Here is a 19228-nt window from a genome sequence, read left to right as displayed (position 1 = left end):
CCCCGCCGGGATGGTGCAGTGGTTACGGTGCTCGACTACTATTCCCAAGAGTGGGGGATCGAATCCCGACCTCGGCGGCCGCTTTTCGTTGAAGGCGAAAAGCAAGGTGCCAGTGTGCTGTGCGATGTCAGTACATGTTAAAGAGCCCCAGGTGGTCGAAATTTCCAGAGTCCTCCACTACGTTGTCTTCATAGCCTAAGTTGCTTTGGGTCGTTAAACCCCACTAACCATCAGAATTCAAGTAAAGCATGGGTATATTTTCCAAACAAGCCAAGGTGCATCGTGAAACTGATCGCATCTGCGAATATGACTGGCCGCCCTATCCATTGGCGGCTTCCTTCTTGGGGGCAGCCCATTGCTTGGAGCGCGCACTGAGCGCCTTGTTGATGGCCCTGAGCAGGGGCGACCGAGACATTCCACAGTCGCCCTTGAAGTCGTCGAAGGCCAGATCCCAGACGGCCAGACAGAGACCTGGTGTGCCCATGTCTCGTCGCATGCGGGACAGCTTGATGGGCAGCGACTTGGTGCCCTCGTAGGTCACGAAGTCCCGGAAGCGTACCGCGTAGTTGCACAGGCCTTCCGCGTCGAGGCTGTCGCGCAGCAGGTACTTGCACACGAGTGGGTACTCGACGAGGCCCCGGGCCTGGCTTCCGCCCATAGCGGGCGCAGCATTTCGAGCTGGGCTTCCCACGTGGAAGGCGCCCGAGGAGCGGAGCGTCCAGTGGTGTGCCTTGAGGGAGACGCTGAAGCACAACCGCTGGCGATGCTCACGCGGCACCTCATGTTTCAGCTTGCGGAGCACCTCCTGGACAGTGGGGCCACCCCTGGAAGCGAAAGTGGGCGATGTCTCAAAACACGCAAAACAACTTGCATGCTGACCCATGAAACAGCCCACAGGTAACAACCTCGTATTTCGATGCGACACCCAGCTGGTAATTCAGTTTCTTCGGCAAGTTTATTTGCATCGTCATTTTTAATGGCCGATCGGATATGAGTCACTATGTTTGATTGCCCAACGCTCAAGGATGCTCAGGTATTTGAACACGAACAGCACTCGGAAGTCCTTTTTGCAAACTATGACCCGCCATGGTGGTGCAGTAATTGAGGTGGTGCCCGCGTTCGAACTCGACCGCGGGGGGCTGCAGTCTCGCCAGCCGGGACCCAGACGTCCAGTCCCGGGCTTCGGCAAGAGCGCAGGAGGTCGCTGACAGACTTGGACTGCCGGCCACCTGGAGCAGCTGAATGCAGCCCAAGGCAAAAACAACCTAAATCGCTGACGAATAAAGTTTTTTCTCCCTCTCTCTCTTACGGAAAGGTGCCCGTGTGCAGTGCGGTATCAGTGCACGTTAAAGACCCCCGGGTGGCTGAAATTACTCCGTAGACTTGCACTACCGCACCTTTCTACATTTCCGTTTTTACTCCCACCTTTCTCCCTTAAGGCGCTGCTCAGGTGTCCACGGAAAAAGTGTCAGGTGACGCACCTTTCTTTTGCTGCAATCCACATTATTATGCGGCCAGGGCAATGTGAGGGAAAGAAGGCGTAGTATCGCAATTTTCGGTGGACACTTGAACCGTACCGTGTGGGAATTAAGGTGGGAGTGAAAGGAACACATTGGAAATTATAGTCCAGAATTCCACGTTAGATACGTATAACATTTTGCGGCAAAAATAGTGCCATACGGAGGTGGGGGAGAGGGTCCGCATTCCTTCCTCCTCGAGGCTGGGTGGTCCCAGGTCGTACCATCCACGTTCTTAATCTTAAAAGGCCCACTGTCCACCCTCCGGTCGAAAATATTTTCTTCCCCGGTGACTCTGAGACTTCGCCCCCAGAACGCAAGGCCGCAAAATGTTTTTGAAAAGAGTAGCTAATAACGCAGTTACAGCCACCCCAATCACCCGATTCTGTCCTGTTTCTCTCCTTCCGTTCCCTCGCAAAGGTTTTCCACTCTCCTACCCGGTCGTCTAGCCTCCGCAAGAGAAATTCCACACCCTCCTTCGCGTTTGGCGGGAGGTGGGGCGTGGCACTCTGCCTGCGCGAAAAAAAAAAAAGAAAACGGGCGAGGGAACGCGCGCATCTGGATTCAGTTGGGCCATGGCGAGGGAAAAGCGCGCAGCGAGCGGTAGACACCCATCCTTCACCCTCAGACAGCGAGACGGACCAATGGACGTCGTTCGCGGGAACTACGTCATTACTGTGGCTCGACGGGCCGGCGCAGGAAACGGGGAAGCTGGCTGCCCGAAGGAGAGCATGGGATAGCTTTGATTTGTATTTTCGTTGCTTTGCGGCGCGCGTGTCACTGTAGCATTTTGCACAGACTATCTCCGGTACCTGATCGAAACACTGGGCTCCTTCGCCTAAAAGGTCCTTCCCTGGACAGTGGCCCTTTAAGGAGCTTTTTATGCACTGCCGTTAGAGGCAAGATTTTAGTAACGAGCCTTGGTCCTGGATATGCGCGATTAATTATTATTTGAAACTTTATTGCCGCCAATACAGGAAGTTCCCCTACTCCCCACCCAGGTACGCAGACCCGAATAGGCGTGGGACTCCGCGACTAATATTTCCGCGCAAACCATCTAGTCTGATGCAACTCGAGCTTGCAATAAACGCCGCACACAACTCCTCGGTTACAAAAGTACACAATAATTACTGCACTAAAGATCGAGTTAACCACCAGAATAATTCATAATCTCTAGTAGAAATTTGGTGCCTCCTGTTCATTTTATGTGGGGTAACGATACAGAACTGACACGCTTGCTTTGCGATTTATCAGCGCAGTACATAAATAGCCAATTGTTACCGGCCGCTGCTTTTATTTATTTTTTACTTTTATCCGCAACGCACGCGAGATGGCCGCACCGATCGCTGTCAATTAAGCCCCTTGATGGCGATCAGAAATGTACGGGAATGAACGAGCTCCATCGCCGTCGCGTAAAAACTAATTTTGAGCGCCCTAGAGTCATTTGTACGGCGCCAAGATAAATCGCAACAGCTGGTAGGTCATCGAATACTCTATTTTGATTATGTGCATGGTGACCGCCTCCTACAACAGCTAAGTTATAAGTTAATGCTATTAAAAAGTGGTGGACAATTGGCAGTCATTCCAGAAGGGTATTCTTCAAGTTATCTTGCACTGAAACTCCAGAAGCACTTAATACTAATGCTATTTGTCTTTACAAAAATTGCGATATGCATCCTTGCTGCACTACACGATGGCGTGTTTGTGTGCCGAAATAGCTCAGTTGGGAGAGCGTTAGACTGAAGATCTAAAGGTCCCTGGTTCGATCCCGGGTTTCGGCAGATTTTTTTTTTTTTCTTTTTTTTTTTTTTTTTACTTTCAATGTTGTAGGGACACTAAGCGCTTCCGTAGTTAAGTTTTCCGGGCTAACATATTCGGCATTCACCTCACACGAGCGGAAGCAAAGACAGCTATATTTATTCCTTGAGCACCAACAACTTGCAGCGATATATATATTTTTTTTCTGCTTTTGTTTTCGTGTTCCAACGGTTGAACGTTAGCGCTGAGTTTGCATCGCACGAGAAAAAAAGAATATCGTGAACATTAGGTTAGGCTGCATATTTCCCATGTACTTAGGGGTATGTATAAGACCTTTTTTCATCAACTACTACTTATAACTATTTCAAATTTGTATTAATTTATTTATTTATTTGAAAATACCTTACAGGCCCATTAGGCATTGTGTAAGGGGGACATAAAATCTATACAGTGCAATTCCCCACTGCTTATCTCCACTCTAAAAGAACTGATTGTTCTGCAGCGAATATTTACAGTTTCATTGTCTGACTGGATCCAAAGGGTCTAAGGGTTCGATTCCCATATCTCACTACAGTGTTTAAAGTCTGGCTCCATCGAAGGGAGGCCCCTAGTGACTCGAATACAGGTGGAAAGGGAAATAGATAGGGAGAGAGAAAGCGACTGGGGGCGTGCTTCGCGGTCATTTTTTCCAAAGGGAGAAATTATTGTTCTCTGTCTTAGGTTTCAGAAAATATGTTAGTGGTTCTTGTTAAAATTCATCGCGAAATTGCGGAAACAATAGAGAAGAAATGATCTGAAAACCACTGACAAAAATAAAAAAATGGCAGCTGCACACATTCGAGCGCAGGGGACTCACCATGGGACTCAGTCCCCTATTCAATACTGATGGGGGGTCTTGGACTCCGCGAGACACCCCTGACAGCCCTGCTCCCATATCAAAGGCCCTTCGGGGTGGCGCAGTGGTTACGGCGCTCGACTACTGTTCCCAAGGACGCGGGATCGAATCCCGGCCTCGGCGGCAGCTTTTCGATGGAGGCGAAAAGCAAGGTGCCCGTGTACTGTGCGATGTCAGTGCACGTTAAAGAACCCCAGGTGGTCGAAATTTCCGGAGTCCTCCACTACGGCGTCTCTCATAGCCTGAGTCGCTTTGGGACGTTAAACTCCACAAACCAACCAACCAACCAACCATATCAAAGGAGCTATTCCAACTCGTCATGACGTCACGCATCTCGCCCACCAATCAGTTCCCGGCCATGTCACCTGCCAACCACCACCCGTCAGAGACATGCCCGTGATACTTGGCTCACAGTGCAGTGCCAGATTTTCTCGAGAACGGGCCCTATTAATCACACGACGTTAATTCGGCCGGCGCTGGATAAGTGGATGCGAGCTTTGCGTCTCAAATTATGGGGGATATTTAAGCTTCGCCTTAATGGGTATGGCGCGATAACGTGAATGCAGTGGCGAACGGGGCATTTAATGATGCCGCGTTAGTACGGTAATTTAGAAAAGCGTGTGCTTAGCGAGGCATTCATCGATGCCCGCTCATATAGTCTACATGTGCGGTTAAATGACAGCATCTCGAGGCTCAAGAGCATTTTGGAGTCACCCGCTAGGACACTTATTTAGAACCTCTGGTTTGATGGCTGCTGGAAAACTGACTTTATGGATCTAGGCAATATAGTCGCGCACGAAATGAAAACAACCCTGTCATTTCAAATAGCCGCACATCAGTGAAGTAACTGCGTCTCGCATGCAGTAAGGAAAACTTAAAGGAAAGCTGGCACAGTTCAGCAAAAATACAATTTGCAATGAGCATGAAATGAAACGCGAACAGTATAACTGAAACGTGAACACAAAAATATTGAGTCCTCGGAGTAATACGTGCTGATGCATAGCCTCCGATGCTCAGGGCATTAGAACTTCTAGGCAATAGCTTGCGCGCTATAAAATGATACTTCAGTGCTCCACTATTAATTCTTATCTAAAATAAAATCTCGTTTCGCTGTTATTATTTCTGCTGTCATGTTCACACTTCAGTTGACTGCGACCGCGTCATTTTTCTCTGATGATAGCTGCTGAGAAACAGGCTTGTTCAGGTAAATTTCCGGTGCTCCCGACATATAGTCGGAAATACGTGTGGTTACATACTCCGAAAAGGTCAGGCTTACCTGCTCGCCACATGGATTTGAAAACCACGGTTTTTCTAAGTCAACCAAAGGGTGACTGAATAATGTATTGAAAGGTTTCAGCCTTTTGATGGTACTATGTAAGAGATCGAAAAAATTCCCTGTTGAAAATTTTGCCCATCATGTGCTCTTAGCCGTGCTTGTCCCTAACAATTCTTGAGATGCACGTTGTCTGTGAGGCTACCAATCATTACGCTACATTCCGAAGGTATAACAATATCACAGGTTTATTTGTCAGCAGCACATGACATGCTTTATCTTGAAATGGTCACATGCTGAGCGGATTAATTATAACTACAGTTTCCTCTTGCAGCATGCACATGCGCTTGGCGCTAGAGCACACACGTGCGGAGCGATGTCACTCTAGGGGATATATATGAGACAGGTCGAGAACAAATCTGTTCATAATAAGCGCGCACATTGCTGCAGAGTCGACTGAAATCTGTGCTCTATTACCCTGGTGTTTTGGTCTTGGAGCGGCCGCCCTTTGCACTGGAGCCCGTGCCGGAGTACGGGCTGGGGCAGTGTGTGTGGCGCTCGCTGGCGTTGTGGAAGCCGTGCGTGGTGGCCAGTAGGAAGTCGGCCTGGTCCGCTATTCCTGGCAGGTGGTAGCCGCGGTACCGCCACGATTCCTGTTGTGGAACGCCTCCAGTTAAGGTAGATTCACACGATGGACCGTGTTGGTCCCCAGGCAAGAAGTCACGTCATGCCCCTTTTCGCTCCGTGAGGTTCGCCCTGGCCTGCTATGTTTATCAACATAACTCGTCCCAGGACTCTCCGTGGGTTGTACGCAGACCTCACGGAGCGGAAATGGTACGTGACGTGACGCCTGCTCTACGGGCCAGTGATTTGTCGTGGTAATGATCACCATGCACACGCGATGTATCTTCATTTTTTGGCACGACATGTTTTTTTGTTGTTTTTTTTTTTTTTGCTTCTCAGCAAAGGCTGATTAGTTGCAACCTGAAATGATATGAAAGCCTCCATCCAGTACGGTAAATCTTATTTCACCCTCACTTTCCTACCTTCAATTACGGTGCGGTTCAGTTGCCCGAGGAGGTGTGTGGCAGATACTGCGCCTTTCTTTCATGCAAACAAATCCGAGTGCCGCTGGTCCTACTGTACTGCGCCTGCTTCTGCATGCTGTAGTGAGGCGTTTGAGGAAGTGTCAAATGAAAGGCGCAGCACGGACGCCTGGATCGGACGCCCGGCGCGGTCAGCTTCGTACATGTGTGAATCGCCTTTGTGAAGTCATTGATCATGACCAGATGTGACGTCATGATAACGTAAGTTCCCGTTAATATACATGACATTATGTGACGTCATTATGGCGTCACATCCGGCCATGATGCCACGTCCGGTCATGGCCGATGGCGTCACCAGGTGCTGACATCACAGTCGATCGCTCATGAGTGGTGACGTCACCGTCACTATCATCATCAACTGTCACTGTCATCATCATCACTGCCACTACGACTAATTACCACTAACTAATTATCGGCCGCTATACTATATTAAACTAAACTACTTCACTGACAGCTTTAAAGATACAGAACCCCGCGTAATCTAGCGAAGAAGTGTGACACTTCTCGCGGAGGCACACGCACGCACGGAGGGACGGACACTCGGGAGCCTAAGACATTTTGGCCTTAAAACATTCTTCCTAGAAACCAAACAATGCATCACCGCATGGAAGTGTGTTATGCCCTTTAAATCCCTTACGTGCCGAATACTTATATCTGATATCGCCATGTTAATGGTTCTTGATCCGTTTATGCATTGCTATTCTCAATGAATTGAAAAATGGTTTGGAAGACATTGACGCCATGCAAATCATAACTTAGGGCATAACATAACTTATGGCATGATGATATTATTTCATGGGTCATAAATCGCCACAAAAAAAAAAAGAAAAAGCCCGTGCCTGGTAAGGTACGCCAACGGTGATGATATAGCGCAGGCCAAAGCGCTCGCGCATTGTTTCGACGAGCACGAGGAAGTTGTGCTTGTCGGAGCGCGAGCCGCAAGGTCCTCCCGGCCGACGCCAGTCCAGGTGGATGCCGTCGAATCCGCGGTTGACGAGCCACCAGTAGGCCCTGTCGGCGAAGGTACGCGTGTGGTTCAGGTCGCGGACCACGCTCGAGAACTGGAAGGTGTCGCGGTCGTCCGGTCCGCCGCCCAGTGACAGGAGCACCTTGAGGTGCGGGTACACGCTTTTCAGCTCGGCCGCCTGCCGGTAGCCCTGCGTGCAGAAGCAACAGTCGCGGAACTTCAACGCAAGTGATTTGCCCTGACGCATCCCAAGTGCGAAAGGTGTATGCGTGAGATGGTTGGCTGATTGGCTGGTTTAGACTTTATTAAAATTACCAGGTATCTAAGCCCAAGGAAGCCTATAAGACCTGGTATCTTCGGCCGCGCTATGAGGATTCATTTGTAGTCTAGAGGTGGTGGTGAAAGCTTTAATGGAAAAAAAGTTAGTGAAAGCCAAAAAGGGCCCTTTGCATGAGTGGAGTCCCAAGTTCGGAGGTATTCTCTCGTTCCACGAGTTTAAAAAAATCGGCTGGGGTCCAACCCGGCTTAACCTAGTTTACAGAACAGAAGCTCGATTACGTATTGTCATGGTCAGACACGGTTTGCTGGGCTTTAGTTCCTCCGGGGCTATCTGCGAACGTCAAGAAAACTCAGCCAAGACACATGGTTCCAGCGTGCTGTGTTTTCACTCCCCCATGGATGTCTGAGAAAACCAAGTAAACGCAGCCGAAACACAGGTTCCAGCGTGCGACTTCTCAATGGCTGTCTGCGAACCTCAAGGGCACCGCAGCCGGGTCTAGATGGTCTAGACAACAAAAATGTGTCAAAGGAATCTTGTAGGGGGAGGGGTCCCATGGAGGCGAGGCAGATAAGCAGCGGTGGCAGTGGAGGGAACGGATGTGCAGGGGATTGGAAGGTCGTGTGGCATTGTGTCAGGTAATGTTGTATATGCGTGGAGATATGTACTGGTAAGAATAAAGATTTCCAGGTGTGTGAACACGAAAAAGAAGCAGCAACATTTGTGCGAAGTAGCAGAAGCCAGCACCGCCGGCTCGGCGCGCCGCACATGCGAAGAAGAAGCAGACGGCGCTGGCTACTGACGCCGCGACTGAGGCCAAATTATCACAACCGATTACCTTGGCGAAATATGGCATATAGTGGGGCTTCCGCTCCAGAATGAAGGTGGCAGCTGTGCGTCTCCTTCCCCTCGTACACCAACGAGTGAGTCCATGCGGGTGGACCAGGCCCAGCGATATAGCGTGACTTCATAGGGCATATTCGCGAGCTAATTATACTCTCTTATGGAGAAGGCACATAAGGTTACGATATACTAAATGCCGTTTACTCATCTTCATTGTCGTCATTGCAGAAGGTGCGCTTGAATTAAAGATGACAGCCGTTTTATATTCCTTTCGGCGATCAACATTGTAGAATTCCTGCTTGCCGCTGCCGTTCAACAAACGTCAAGTGACGCCGTGTGTGGTACTTTGCGTGGTGTATTATCTGGGTAGGCTGGCCCGAGTTGGCTTAGTGTTCGTGCATAGGCTCTCGCAGATTGTGTAGATGAGTACTAAACGTCAGTCTGCCTATATCACAAATCGGCGGTGCGCGACAACGGTTGCCTTACCACTCTCGCTTATTCGACATGGATGATCTGAGAGCTTTCTTTTTTTTTTTGTTTGAGGTATTTATGCTTGCAAGCATATGCGAACTCGAATAAGATATGAAACTGCACACGCACGCATGCACGTACGCACACACACACGCACGCACGCACAGAAGTGATCGACGGGTGACCAATTTGGGTTTAAACATATTCCGAAACAGGAGCAAGGGGTGCTCATTATGTTTTGTCACGCGAATTATCTATTACCGTTGAATGCACACTTCTCTAGGAGCCGCCCGAACCAAGCAGATGTGTCTAACCCTACCCCTTCCCTTGAGGGGCAACCTCTGCTGACAATTAAGTATCAAAGCGCCAGATTTAGCGTTCACAGGCACTTACAGTTCTGCAAATAAGGATGTGTCGATGTCACCGTAATAGGCATACTTTCATAAACGCTCTCTTATTGTTTGCATTACAGCATGGCGCAAATTCATGACACAGGACAATAAACGGACCAATCCGAATGGCAAAACCTGTAATGCTATCTGCACAATTCCTATAGCAAGCTTGCTTCGTCTGCCGCAATACTTGTATAGGTATAGTGCAAGCAACTGTAATGCTAACTGCACAATTCCTATAGCAAGCTTGCTTCGTCTGCCGCAATACTTGTATAGGTATAGTGCAAGCAACTTTTAAGTGGCACATAGTCGTTATTCTAAGCATTTACCAGCGCTTCCACTATTCATTAGTCTCTTTTGTTAAAAAGAGGAGGCGCTGCATTTACAATCACTGATTAAACTTTCTCGGACAGCGCCGTCGTAAAAATATTATTTGCATTTAAGACATGCTGCTTTAATTTAATGGTTCGTACATCGACGATAACACTGCACATATCTATTGAAAGATTATGAAATTAAATTTCTACAAGTTGCAATGCTTTGCTAATGCAGTTCAATTTTACGCATACAATACGGTCATTTCTTTCGGTAATTTGAACTCTTGTCCGTGGTCCCTGTATCTAACTACTTGCTTGCTTTTTCTCGTTGGATGAGCTGCGAACATTGCAGACGCAAAATTTCGAAGGCACACTGCTGAAGCAAACGCTGTTACACCAAACGTTGTGTTGGTACACGGTGAGACGTCTTTTCACCTGGTACGTCTCGTCGAACGTCGGGTCCTTGCTGTAGATGGAGCCGTCGGCCGTGACACCAGCCGTGTGGTAGATGAGGTGGGTGCAGAAGGCTCCTGGCACGTCGACCACGCGGTAGCGCAGCTTGGGAAAGCGCAGGAATACGTCGTTCTGGTAGACGCAGAAAATGGCGTTTGCGCTCACGGCCTTGGTCCGGTACGGAACGAAATCCTCAGTGTCGACGAAAGAGAGCTCCGCGTACGCAGGACCACCGTCCGCCAGAGGATGGAAGTCCTTGCAGGCCCCTCTCTCGGAGATCGTCTCGGACTCGAAGCCCATTTCTAGGTCCTCACCCGCAAGGAACGCACCTTTTCGAGGCAGACCTGACGGGTGGAAATGTAGCATACATCACAACTGGAGCGCTTGTTCGTGCCGCGTGGTAAAAGCTTAAAAAAATTAATTTATCTTTCCTCACTAGAGCTCCATCTAGAGAAGCTCCGAATGGAGTTCCTGATCGATATCGATGATTGTAAACGCCCATCCATGGACACGAACGTCAATTCATTTGCCTACTTCTAAACATGGTTTCCTCAGAACGATTGCCACCGGAAAGCTTGAATATGGCGGCGTCAGATACCCTCAGGAGATTGGGGAACACAGCATTTTTCCTATAGGCGCCGCGCCGCGGTGGTGCAGGGGTTAGGGAGCTCGACTACTGTGTCCAAGAATGCAGCATCGAATCTCGGCCGTGGCGGCCGCTTTTTTGTGGAGGCGAAAAGCAAGGCGTCCGTGTGCTGTGCGATGTCAGCTAATACGCGTTCTTAAAGAACTCAAGGTGGCAGAAATTTCCGGAGCCTTTCGATACGGCGTCTCTCATAGCCTGAGTCGCTTTAGCACGTTAAACCCTATACACCAAACCAAAACCAATCATCCTGTAAGCAACAGGAGCCTCAGGAAAGCGCCTTTGACCGAATGTATCGATTACCTTGGCGGGCTTAGAGGCGGAATTCAGGAAACTGAAATGTTCCTATAGACCTTAGAGAGTGATGTCTTTAACGCATGTGAAACATGGAGGACCGTCATTCATGTGGCACCAACCTACTTGTAGCACGACGAAATGCTGTAAGTATATTTAATCGGCTTATCACCACGCGCTCCGGTTTGCACTAGCTGCTGAAGCTGCGCGCTGCTACGAAAAATGGCAATCGTGGTTGACAAGAATACCTCGAGTACCAACCTGCTGCCATGGTTCCCGCCACGTAGTATACTATACACAGAGGGATCAGCAGGAACACCGTCAACGCTGCTACGAGGCTGGTGACGAGGTTAGTCTTGTTGCGGCGCACGAAAGTCGTCAGCCGGCCTCGTGTGGTCTGCACGTTAGGTGGGACACGGAGCCGTGGCAGAAACCGCCACGTCTTATGTAGCCTGGCACCCCGCCGCGCCCGATCTTTGACTGCCTGATGAGAGCGCGAGGAGGAGGAACGAGAGAAGTCTTCCAGCTGGCTCTCCAGGTCCAAGAGGCGCCGGATTGGTGGATCTCTGGTACCCAGCGTAGCATCCGTTGTGAACTGGGTGTCGGTGGTGGTCAGCTGGGCGTCGTCCGTAGTACTGCTGCAGCGCCTTGACTCCGAGGTCGAGCCTAATGTGAGGCTGTCTGTGGCAGGCAGCGTCGCGTCGCCGGAGGAACAGGCATCGCAATGCTTCGCTCTTGACGGCCGAGTCGTGCTCTTGGTCCCCGTCTTCGGCATTTGTCAACAGTGGTGCTGGATTCGCGAGGCCTTGAAGGAGACGCGCTGGGTGCCTCAGTGGACAACGACTTCGTCTTCTTCTAATGCCTTCACGTGCTCTCGAGGGCAGCTGCTGCTGATTGCTCTTCTTCGTTCACTGGATTCTGAAAATACCGAGAAGGTGGTGGTGATGATGGAAAGTTTATTGCTACGCAACGGGAGAAAGAAGATGCGCAAGTCTTGAGCGAGAGTACAAAGAGAGATTGCGTTCGGAGACTGCTGCAGAATTCAGCATAGCGGATGCAGTTTAGGAGGTTTGGATAATGTGGAGCCGCTGTTAGGACGCAACAGGTTGAAGTCGGCATCCGTGCTGGCTGCTACGGACATGGACCAGTCTTGGACATCTCGAAATGATGTACAAGGCGTCATTTACGTCCGACGCCGAAGAACATTGCAGCAATGGCGGGGTTTGCGCTACTGACGGCAATCGGCTATGCCTTAAGCGACAACCTTTCATTAGAAACCATCATGTCTAAAAAGGCTTCCGATCGTCTTTCACTTCTCTTCTGTTGCATTTTCTACAAATTGGTTTGGTTTGGTGTACGGTGTTTAACGTCAAAAAGTAACTCAGGCTATGAGAGACGCCTTATTGGAGGGCTCCGCACCTGCAGCAGAAGGCCGGGTTTTCGAAAACGCGCAGAGCAAAGCTGTAGCTCTGCTCTGCTTCCAAGCTGGGGATGAACTCACCAAGCACGTGGATACACTGAGGTTTTTCAGATTTCACTAATTTGCGAAAGTGAGGGTAAATATACATAGCTGCACACAGCTGTGATATGCTTCGTCGTTGTTCACAGGCTAGGCACCGAACATGCAGTCGCTAGCGAAAGTTCTCGAAGTTAAGGTATGCCGAAAAATTTTGTTTCATCGCTATCTCACAAGCCGCTTGAAATGCCTGCAGTGAATTAACCTGCGTGCTTAACCTTCCGGTAGCAGTTCAATTGATAGGGGCGTAAAGTAAAGCGATCATAAATTTATTATCGAGCACACAACTTGCGTTCGAAAACTGTACTTGGACTTACCTGCCGTGCTACGACGCACGTTTGAACAGATACTCTTTGGGAAACGTTCCTCGATCTTACATGCTGTGTTCATATAGCGAAGCTAACACTTCACCAGAACTGTTGTCTTCGCTTAAAGCCGTCGTGCACGCATGTATACACCCTCCAAATGTTTTGACCTGATCGCTCGAGCGTTGACCGCCGAGTCGATATAAGCTTTGACGGAGCAAAGGGGCGAAATCAGCTGGAATACGCGCATGCGCACAATGAACACTCCGGTGCAGCTTTCCTCGGCCACGCTGCTGCGGGAACCGGACCCAATCAACCTCCCCTTCATTTTTGTCCGTTATCGCTCTTCCGATTTCTGCTTGCCGATGAGAGGAGCCGCAGTGCCGTCCTGTTTCCTGTAGGAGATGAAGGTATGAATTGATAAGCGAAATAACCGGACTAGACTTTGTTGCTGTCTCGCTCCACGTCGTGCAACGCCTTTCACTCGCTTTTTCATATGTACGAGCAAAACATCCTTACTGAGGTTTCGTTTTTATTTTGTTTCTGCTCTCGATAAGAGCAATAATTGTATTTCTGATAAGACATTGGCAACGCTTAATTCGGCGCTATTCTTTGCAAGATGGAAGTTTCTAATCAGCATGACTTGCATTGACAGATGAATTTTTTGGAAAGTAAAGCACTGCGTGAACCATAGGAAAAAGAAAGCACTTTAATACGCACGTTGTAAAACGAGTGGGTGCACATCGCAGTATAAGTCCAGCTTAAGTTCTCACTTGATCCTTTATTTACAACTTGACAACCTAAAAAAATAAAAATAAATAAAAGGATGGTGACAGTAACGGTGCTCAGAAGAAGCGAGAATGGGTTCTAATTCACGGAACAGCAGTGGACAGCTGCACTGGGCTGCTCATAGCACGCACGCGCGTATTCTCGCACAGTTCGCTGCTAGGCTCCATTATATTGTTACGGAGGATATTGATATGACTAGTTAACCCGCCAGCCGGCCTTATCTGACACAGTGGGAAATACCGTACCGCCCAGTTAACTGCCCAAACTTCAGCATCGTCGTATATCAGTCCAATTTCTAAATTATCCTTCGTCAAAGTTGCAAAGTTGTACAAGTCCTGTCTGTATACTGTTATGCTAGAACATTAACTTTCACCTTTGCTTGGAAAACCGGCGGCGTTTGTTGTGTCACTGCCATCTTAAGGCCTGGAATGATGATGATGATGATAACAACTTTATTTTTTCACCAGATAAAGAGGCCCTCAAATTCCCCCCCCCCCCCCCCCCCCCCCCCCACGCAGGTCTAAGGGACGGGAGCAGAGACCTCCGCGATCAGAAGCAGGCAAAGAGGTCTTGGTTCTTCGCGGCTCCTTCCGCCAGGTGGATGGAATTGTAGCTGTGGAGCAGGGACCTCGCTCCGCAGCAGGGCTTCCCAGGCTTCTCGACAATTTATATTTGTTTTAGCCCCTGGGGAGCTAGCACATTCCCAGATTATATGGTCGAGGGTCCCTCTCTCCCCATAGTGCTTGCATTTATCGTTTTTTCTATCGTCCATCTGGACATAATATGCCCAGACCGGGTTTACAAAGTTCCCAGCTTGCAGGCGCCGCCATGCGTCTGCCTCCCTATTGTTTTGACTTTTATCCAGTAGTGGCACCTACTCTCCTGCTAAAACCTGTTAATTTAAAGAATCTCCGTATAATTTTGCAGACGCTCGTCCATGTTCCGGCAATCGGGCGGCTCCACAGTTAACCGGAAGTAGACAGCTCGGGCTAACTCGTGGGCCGCTTCGTTGCCAGGAACGGACGTGTGTGCAGGGGTCCAAATTAGGCGAATTTTCCTGTTTAGTCGTCTACTAGCCAGAATCCTTGCCGCTTCCGGCGAGACCCTACCCTTTCTAAAATTCCAAATAGCTGTTTTGCTATCGCTGATTATGAAATTGGCTTGCGCTCCGACGCAAGCGAGTGCTATTGCAACTTCTTCAGCCGTTTCGGCGTTGCGGCTTCTAATGGTGGCGGCTGATACCGGGGCACCTCGGCCGTCGACCACCGAGGCGACCGCCGCCTCCGTTTTGCCACTTGCCGCATCCACGTACGCAACCGACTTGCTGTCCATCGAATCGAAGCGTCTGATTAGTGCTTCTGCTCTCTTTGCCCTCCTCTCTGTGTTGAATATGCATGTTACGAGGGAGGAGGGGAATGATTAGATTTTCTCGGCAGTCCTGTGGTATACTTGATTTTTCTCGTAGTCCCCTATCTGTCTGCAGGCCTACCATTTCGAGTATAGTTCTGCCTGTGGTCGTTCGACTTAATCTTTCCAGCTGCGAAACTCTGACAGCCTCCGCTATTTCATCCCAGCTATTGTGCACTCCATAGAAAGGAGCTTCTCTGCGGATGTGGTAATTGGTAAGCCCAGGGCCCTCTTTATGCACCGTCGAATGAGAGAGTCTAACCTCTTCTTCTCCTCCGACCTGATATTTAAGAACGGCGTGGCATAGCTCACGCGACTTATTACGCAAGCTTGGATGAGTTTAAGCAAGCTTCTTTCCTTCAGGCCTCGTCCTTTCAACGCGATCCTTCTAAATATGCCAATGGCTTGCGTGGCGAATCCCTCTAGCTTTCTGATTGTTCCATCATTATATCCATTTTCCTGAATGAATAGTCCTAAGATTCTGATTTGATCTACCTTTGGAACTGGTTTTCCTTCTACTTTAATGTCAAATCCCAGCTGCGCTTGCATCGGAGTGACTTTGGGTTATAGACGAATAATTCTGATTTTTGAGGCGAGCATGATAGACCCCTACTAGTAGCGTAGTCTACGACAGTGTCCGCCGCCGCCTGCAGGCGCTCCTCAATGCTCGCATCACTACCCTGGTTAACCCAGAGATTGATGTCATCCGCATAAATACCGAAATTTAGCCCCTTTATGCTCCTCAGAGCTTCTGGGAGGCCCCTCATCGCCACGTTGAAAAGGAACGGGGAGAGAACCGAGCCCTGCGGCGTCCCCCTGCTCCCTAACTTCACTGTGGGGGACTGAATGTCTTGAAACTTTATGCGGTCAGTTCTGTTTGACAAGAAGTCCTTGATGTATTCATATGTTCGTTCACCTACTCCGATTTCTTGGAGACCGTGGAGGATCGCTTCGTGTTTAACTTTGTCAAAAGCCTTTGTAGGCCGAGAATCACTTTGGCGTCTCTAGAACACTGGTCGATTATGTCGTATTTGAGTCGGAGCATCACGTCCTGCGTGCTCAAACCCGGTCTAAAGCCGACCATCTCGTGCGGCCACAGGTCGTGTTTCTCCATAAAGCGCGTCAGTCGTGTCTGGACTACATGCTCCATCAATTTTCCATGCATGAGATTAGGGAAATAGGTCTTAGATTTTCTAGTTTCGGGGGTTTGCCCGGTTTTGGGATTAGAATTACGTTTGCTGACTTCCCTGCCAAGGCAGGTGGTTCTGTTACGAAAGGTGGGTGATAGAGAAAAACGGAGCTTCATCTAGGGAAAGACGCCATGAGATATTCAAAAAATAGCTTGCCAGTATCTTTCTGCTGTGTCCTGTGCCGTTTCGTGCTCGTGCGCTCTTATTTTTTATGCAAGAAAGTTTAGTCCGGTTGAACTGTGTTTGATATCATCGACGGACGGCGTGTACAGTGCATCTTTAGAGAAATCCCGCTTAATATTTCGGCGCGCATTCCATCACAGCAAGCAACGGAGCGATAAGGCTTTAGACCTAATTCCCAGCCTCGATAGGCAGCGATGTGTTGTGTGCAGTGAGTGGTTACGAAGGCTAGGAAAAGAAAAGATGAGTGCTTTGCTGCATTACTCGCCTTTCTGGTGACCACACACGCACGCAATTGTGTTACGAGCATTCCATTTTAGCGTGCGTTGTGTGTAGTGCTTGAGGCTTCGAAACCAGTCTATGGAGTAAGCAGGCGACGAAAGGCAACAGCGCCAGCCATGTTGACCCGTTCGTTACGCTGATCTTCTTGCCGAGCGTTGCTTTGGAATATGCGAAACACGTGAGTACATTTTGTCTCACTTTGTGTAAATGATTTTCGTCCCTGCGATAATAGAAGCATGCGCATTTTCCTATATTCACGGTCGTATGCGCTTGTTGCGGAAGGCTATAATGTCGAACAGTCACGATCTAGTTTGCGGGTCTTTCAACTCCTAATGCTCGCCCCGTCCCCTGCAATACACATATCTTGCAGAACCGGCATGCACAGAGACAACAAAAACATTAGCAATAATAATAATAATAATAATAATAATAATAATAATAATAATAATAATAATAATAATAATAATAATAATAATAATAATAATAATAATAATAATAATAATAATAATAATAATAATAATAATAATAATAATTTTTTTTTCCACTTCTGCTTGTTTCACTGGTGGCGTTGCACTGTCAGCAATGCGTACATATGTGTACTTCATTGGCGGCGTTTCGATAGAGGCAAAACGAAGTGGCGTCCGTGTGCTGTGCGATGTTAGTGCACGTTAAAGATCCCTAGGTGGTCGAAATTTCTGGAGCCCTCAACTACGGCGCCTTCATAGCCTGAGTCGCTCTAGGACATAAAAACCCTGCACACCAAACCAAATCATTGGCGGTTTATCGTGGTCTGTGTTTGCCTATTTTTAGTTTGTTCGTTCGTTTTGCGTGAGAGATCCTGGCGGGAACGTGCGAGTATTGATTAAAAGAAAATCTTGTTTGTAACATAGGACCCTATTGCTTCTTTTGCTGTTGCTCCTTTACCCGCGTCCCGCTGCCTTGTTTCACCACACAGAATGCCTTCACTTTGAGACCGTCAGTGTGATTCTCCTTAGAATACCGATTCTATAGGGTCGTTCAGCCACTTTTACGGTGTTCACCGCGCGGCAAGAAATTTGCCTAGGCGGAAGTTTTTCACATCGGCGAAAGTAACGAACGTCCGAGTCAGCCAGCGACTTCGAGGTTGAGGTTGTTGATGGCTATTGGTGGAGAAGCACTATACAAGCAGTAAAAACAAGGACTGGGGCCGATTGTGGCACCGATCATTAGCTTCTTGTTGCCAAATTTAAGCTTCGATTGAGAAAAACGCAGAAAACTAGAAGACCTTTCAGGTATTATCTGAATCAAATTCCATCAGAATATGCTGTGGAAGTGAGGAATCGATTTCAAGAATTAGATCTAGAAGACAGAGAGCCTGAAGAAATGTGGACTGATGTTCGTGATATAATACAAGAAGTTGCTACTAAGGTAGTTCCAAAGCAAGAGAAATGCAAGAAAGCAAACTGGTTATCAGAAGAGGCTTTGGAAATAGCTGAGGAAAGGAGGATGAGAAAAGTTATGGGGGAAAAGAGAAAGATACAAGGTTCTCAATGCGGATTTTCAGAAAATAGCAAGAAGAGATAAGAATGCCTTCCTGAACATACAGTGGCAAGCAGTTGAAGACAACAGCCAATCGAGGAACACAAGAGCTCTGTATAAGACAATCAAAGGTATCAAAGGAAGCTTCTGTGCTAAGCTGGGCGTGATAAAGGACAAACGAGGCAAGGACCTCACTGAAGCCTCAGAGATAAAGAAGAGGTGGCAGGAATACACAGAAGAACTGTACGAGAAGGACCCGAATGTGCAAACCCAACATAAGACGGTTGTGATTACTGATCTCGAGCCGGGCATCCTGAAGAGTGAAGTTGAATGGGCCTTAGCCAGCCTTGCTAAGAACAAAGCTAGCGGAATTGATGGCATTCCAGCTGAGTTGCTTCAAAACCTCAACCACGACGACGCTGTTAACGTTCTGTATACATTATGTCAGAAAATTTGGACAACCTTGCAGTGGCCACAGGATTGGAGGAGGTCAGTTTACATCCCCATTCCAAAGAAAGGCAGTGCCAAAGATTGTTCCAACTACCGCACGATCGCGCTTATTTCGCATGCTAGCAAGGTGATGTTGAAAATCCTCCAAGGTAGGCTGCAGCAGTATGTGGATCGGGAGCTTCCGGACGTGCAAGCTGGGTTTCGCAAGGACAGAGGAACTAGAGACCAGATTGCCAGCCTTCGCTGGATCATGTAAAAAAGCAAGAGAGTTCCAGAAACCCATTTACTTCTGCTTTATTAATTATGCGAAAGCGTTTGACTGCGTAGATCACAGCAGATTGTGGCAAGCTCTCCGAGAGTTGGGAGTTCCAATTCACCTCATCTG

General features: G+C 48.6%; 1 protein-coding gene and 1 non-coding gene across 2 annotated transcripts; one reads left to right on the top strand and one right to left on the bottom strand.

Moving 5' to 3' along the window:
- Positions 1-253: 253 nt before the first annotated feature.
- LOC146208483 (chitotriosidase-1-like) lies at positions 254-13162 on the bottom strand. Its single transcript, XM_084587282.1, has 6 exons — positions 13040-13162; positions 11468-12124; positions 10252-10613; positions 7389-7706; positions 5921-6096; positions 254-824 (listed from the first exon to the last, which is right to left on the bottom strand). Exons 2-6 carry the CDS (start codon positions 11979-11981, stop codon positions 320-322), a joined length of 1875 nt encoding a protein of 624 aa, XP_084443408.1. The 5' UTR covers positions 11982-12124; positions 13040-13162; the 3' UTR covers positions 254-319.
- On the top strand, positions 3226-3298 carry TRNAF-GAA (transfer RNA phenylalanine (anticodon GAA)). Its single transcript has one exon. It is a non-coding gene; the product is annotated as a tRNA-Phe (tRNA).
- Positions 13163-19228: the final 6066 nt, after the last annotated feature.

The sequence above is a fragment of the Amblyomma maculatum genome, chromosome 1, assembly GCF_055883805.1.
Source record: "Amblyomma maculatum isolate TAMU_Amacu chromosome 1, ASM5588380v1, whole genome shotgun sequence".
NCBI lineage: Eukaryota > Metazoa > Arthropoda > Arachnida > Ixodida > Ixodidae > Amblyomma > Amblyomma maculatum.
This window is presented reverse-complemented; position numbering and strand designations above follow the sequence as displayed.

What these genes read in the sequence shown, in the direction of transcription:
- LOC146208483 (XM_084587282.1), bottom strand. Translation starts at nt 11,981, where the DNA reads ATGCCGAAGACGGGGACCAAGAGCACGACTCGGCCGTCAAGAGCGAAG. An exon ending in CGTTCGACGAGACGTACCAG is followed by an intron (nt 7,707 to 10,251) that starts GTGAAAAGACGT and finishes TTCTGCACGCAG; the next exon opens with GGCTACCGGCAGGCGGCCGA. An exon ending in TCCAAGACCAAAACACCAGG is followed by an intron (nt 825 to 5,920) that starts GTAATAGAGCAC and finishes TTTCGCTTCCAG; the next exon opens with GGGTGGCCCCACTGTCCAGG.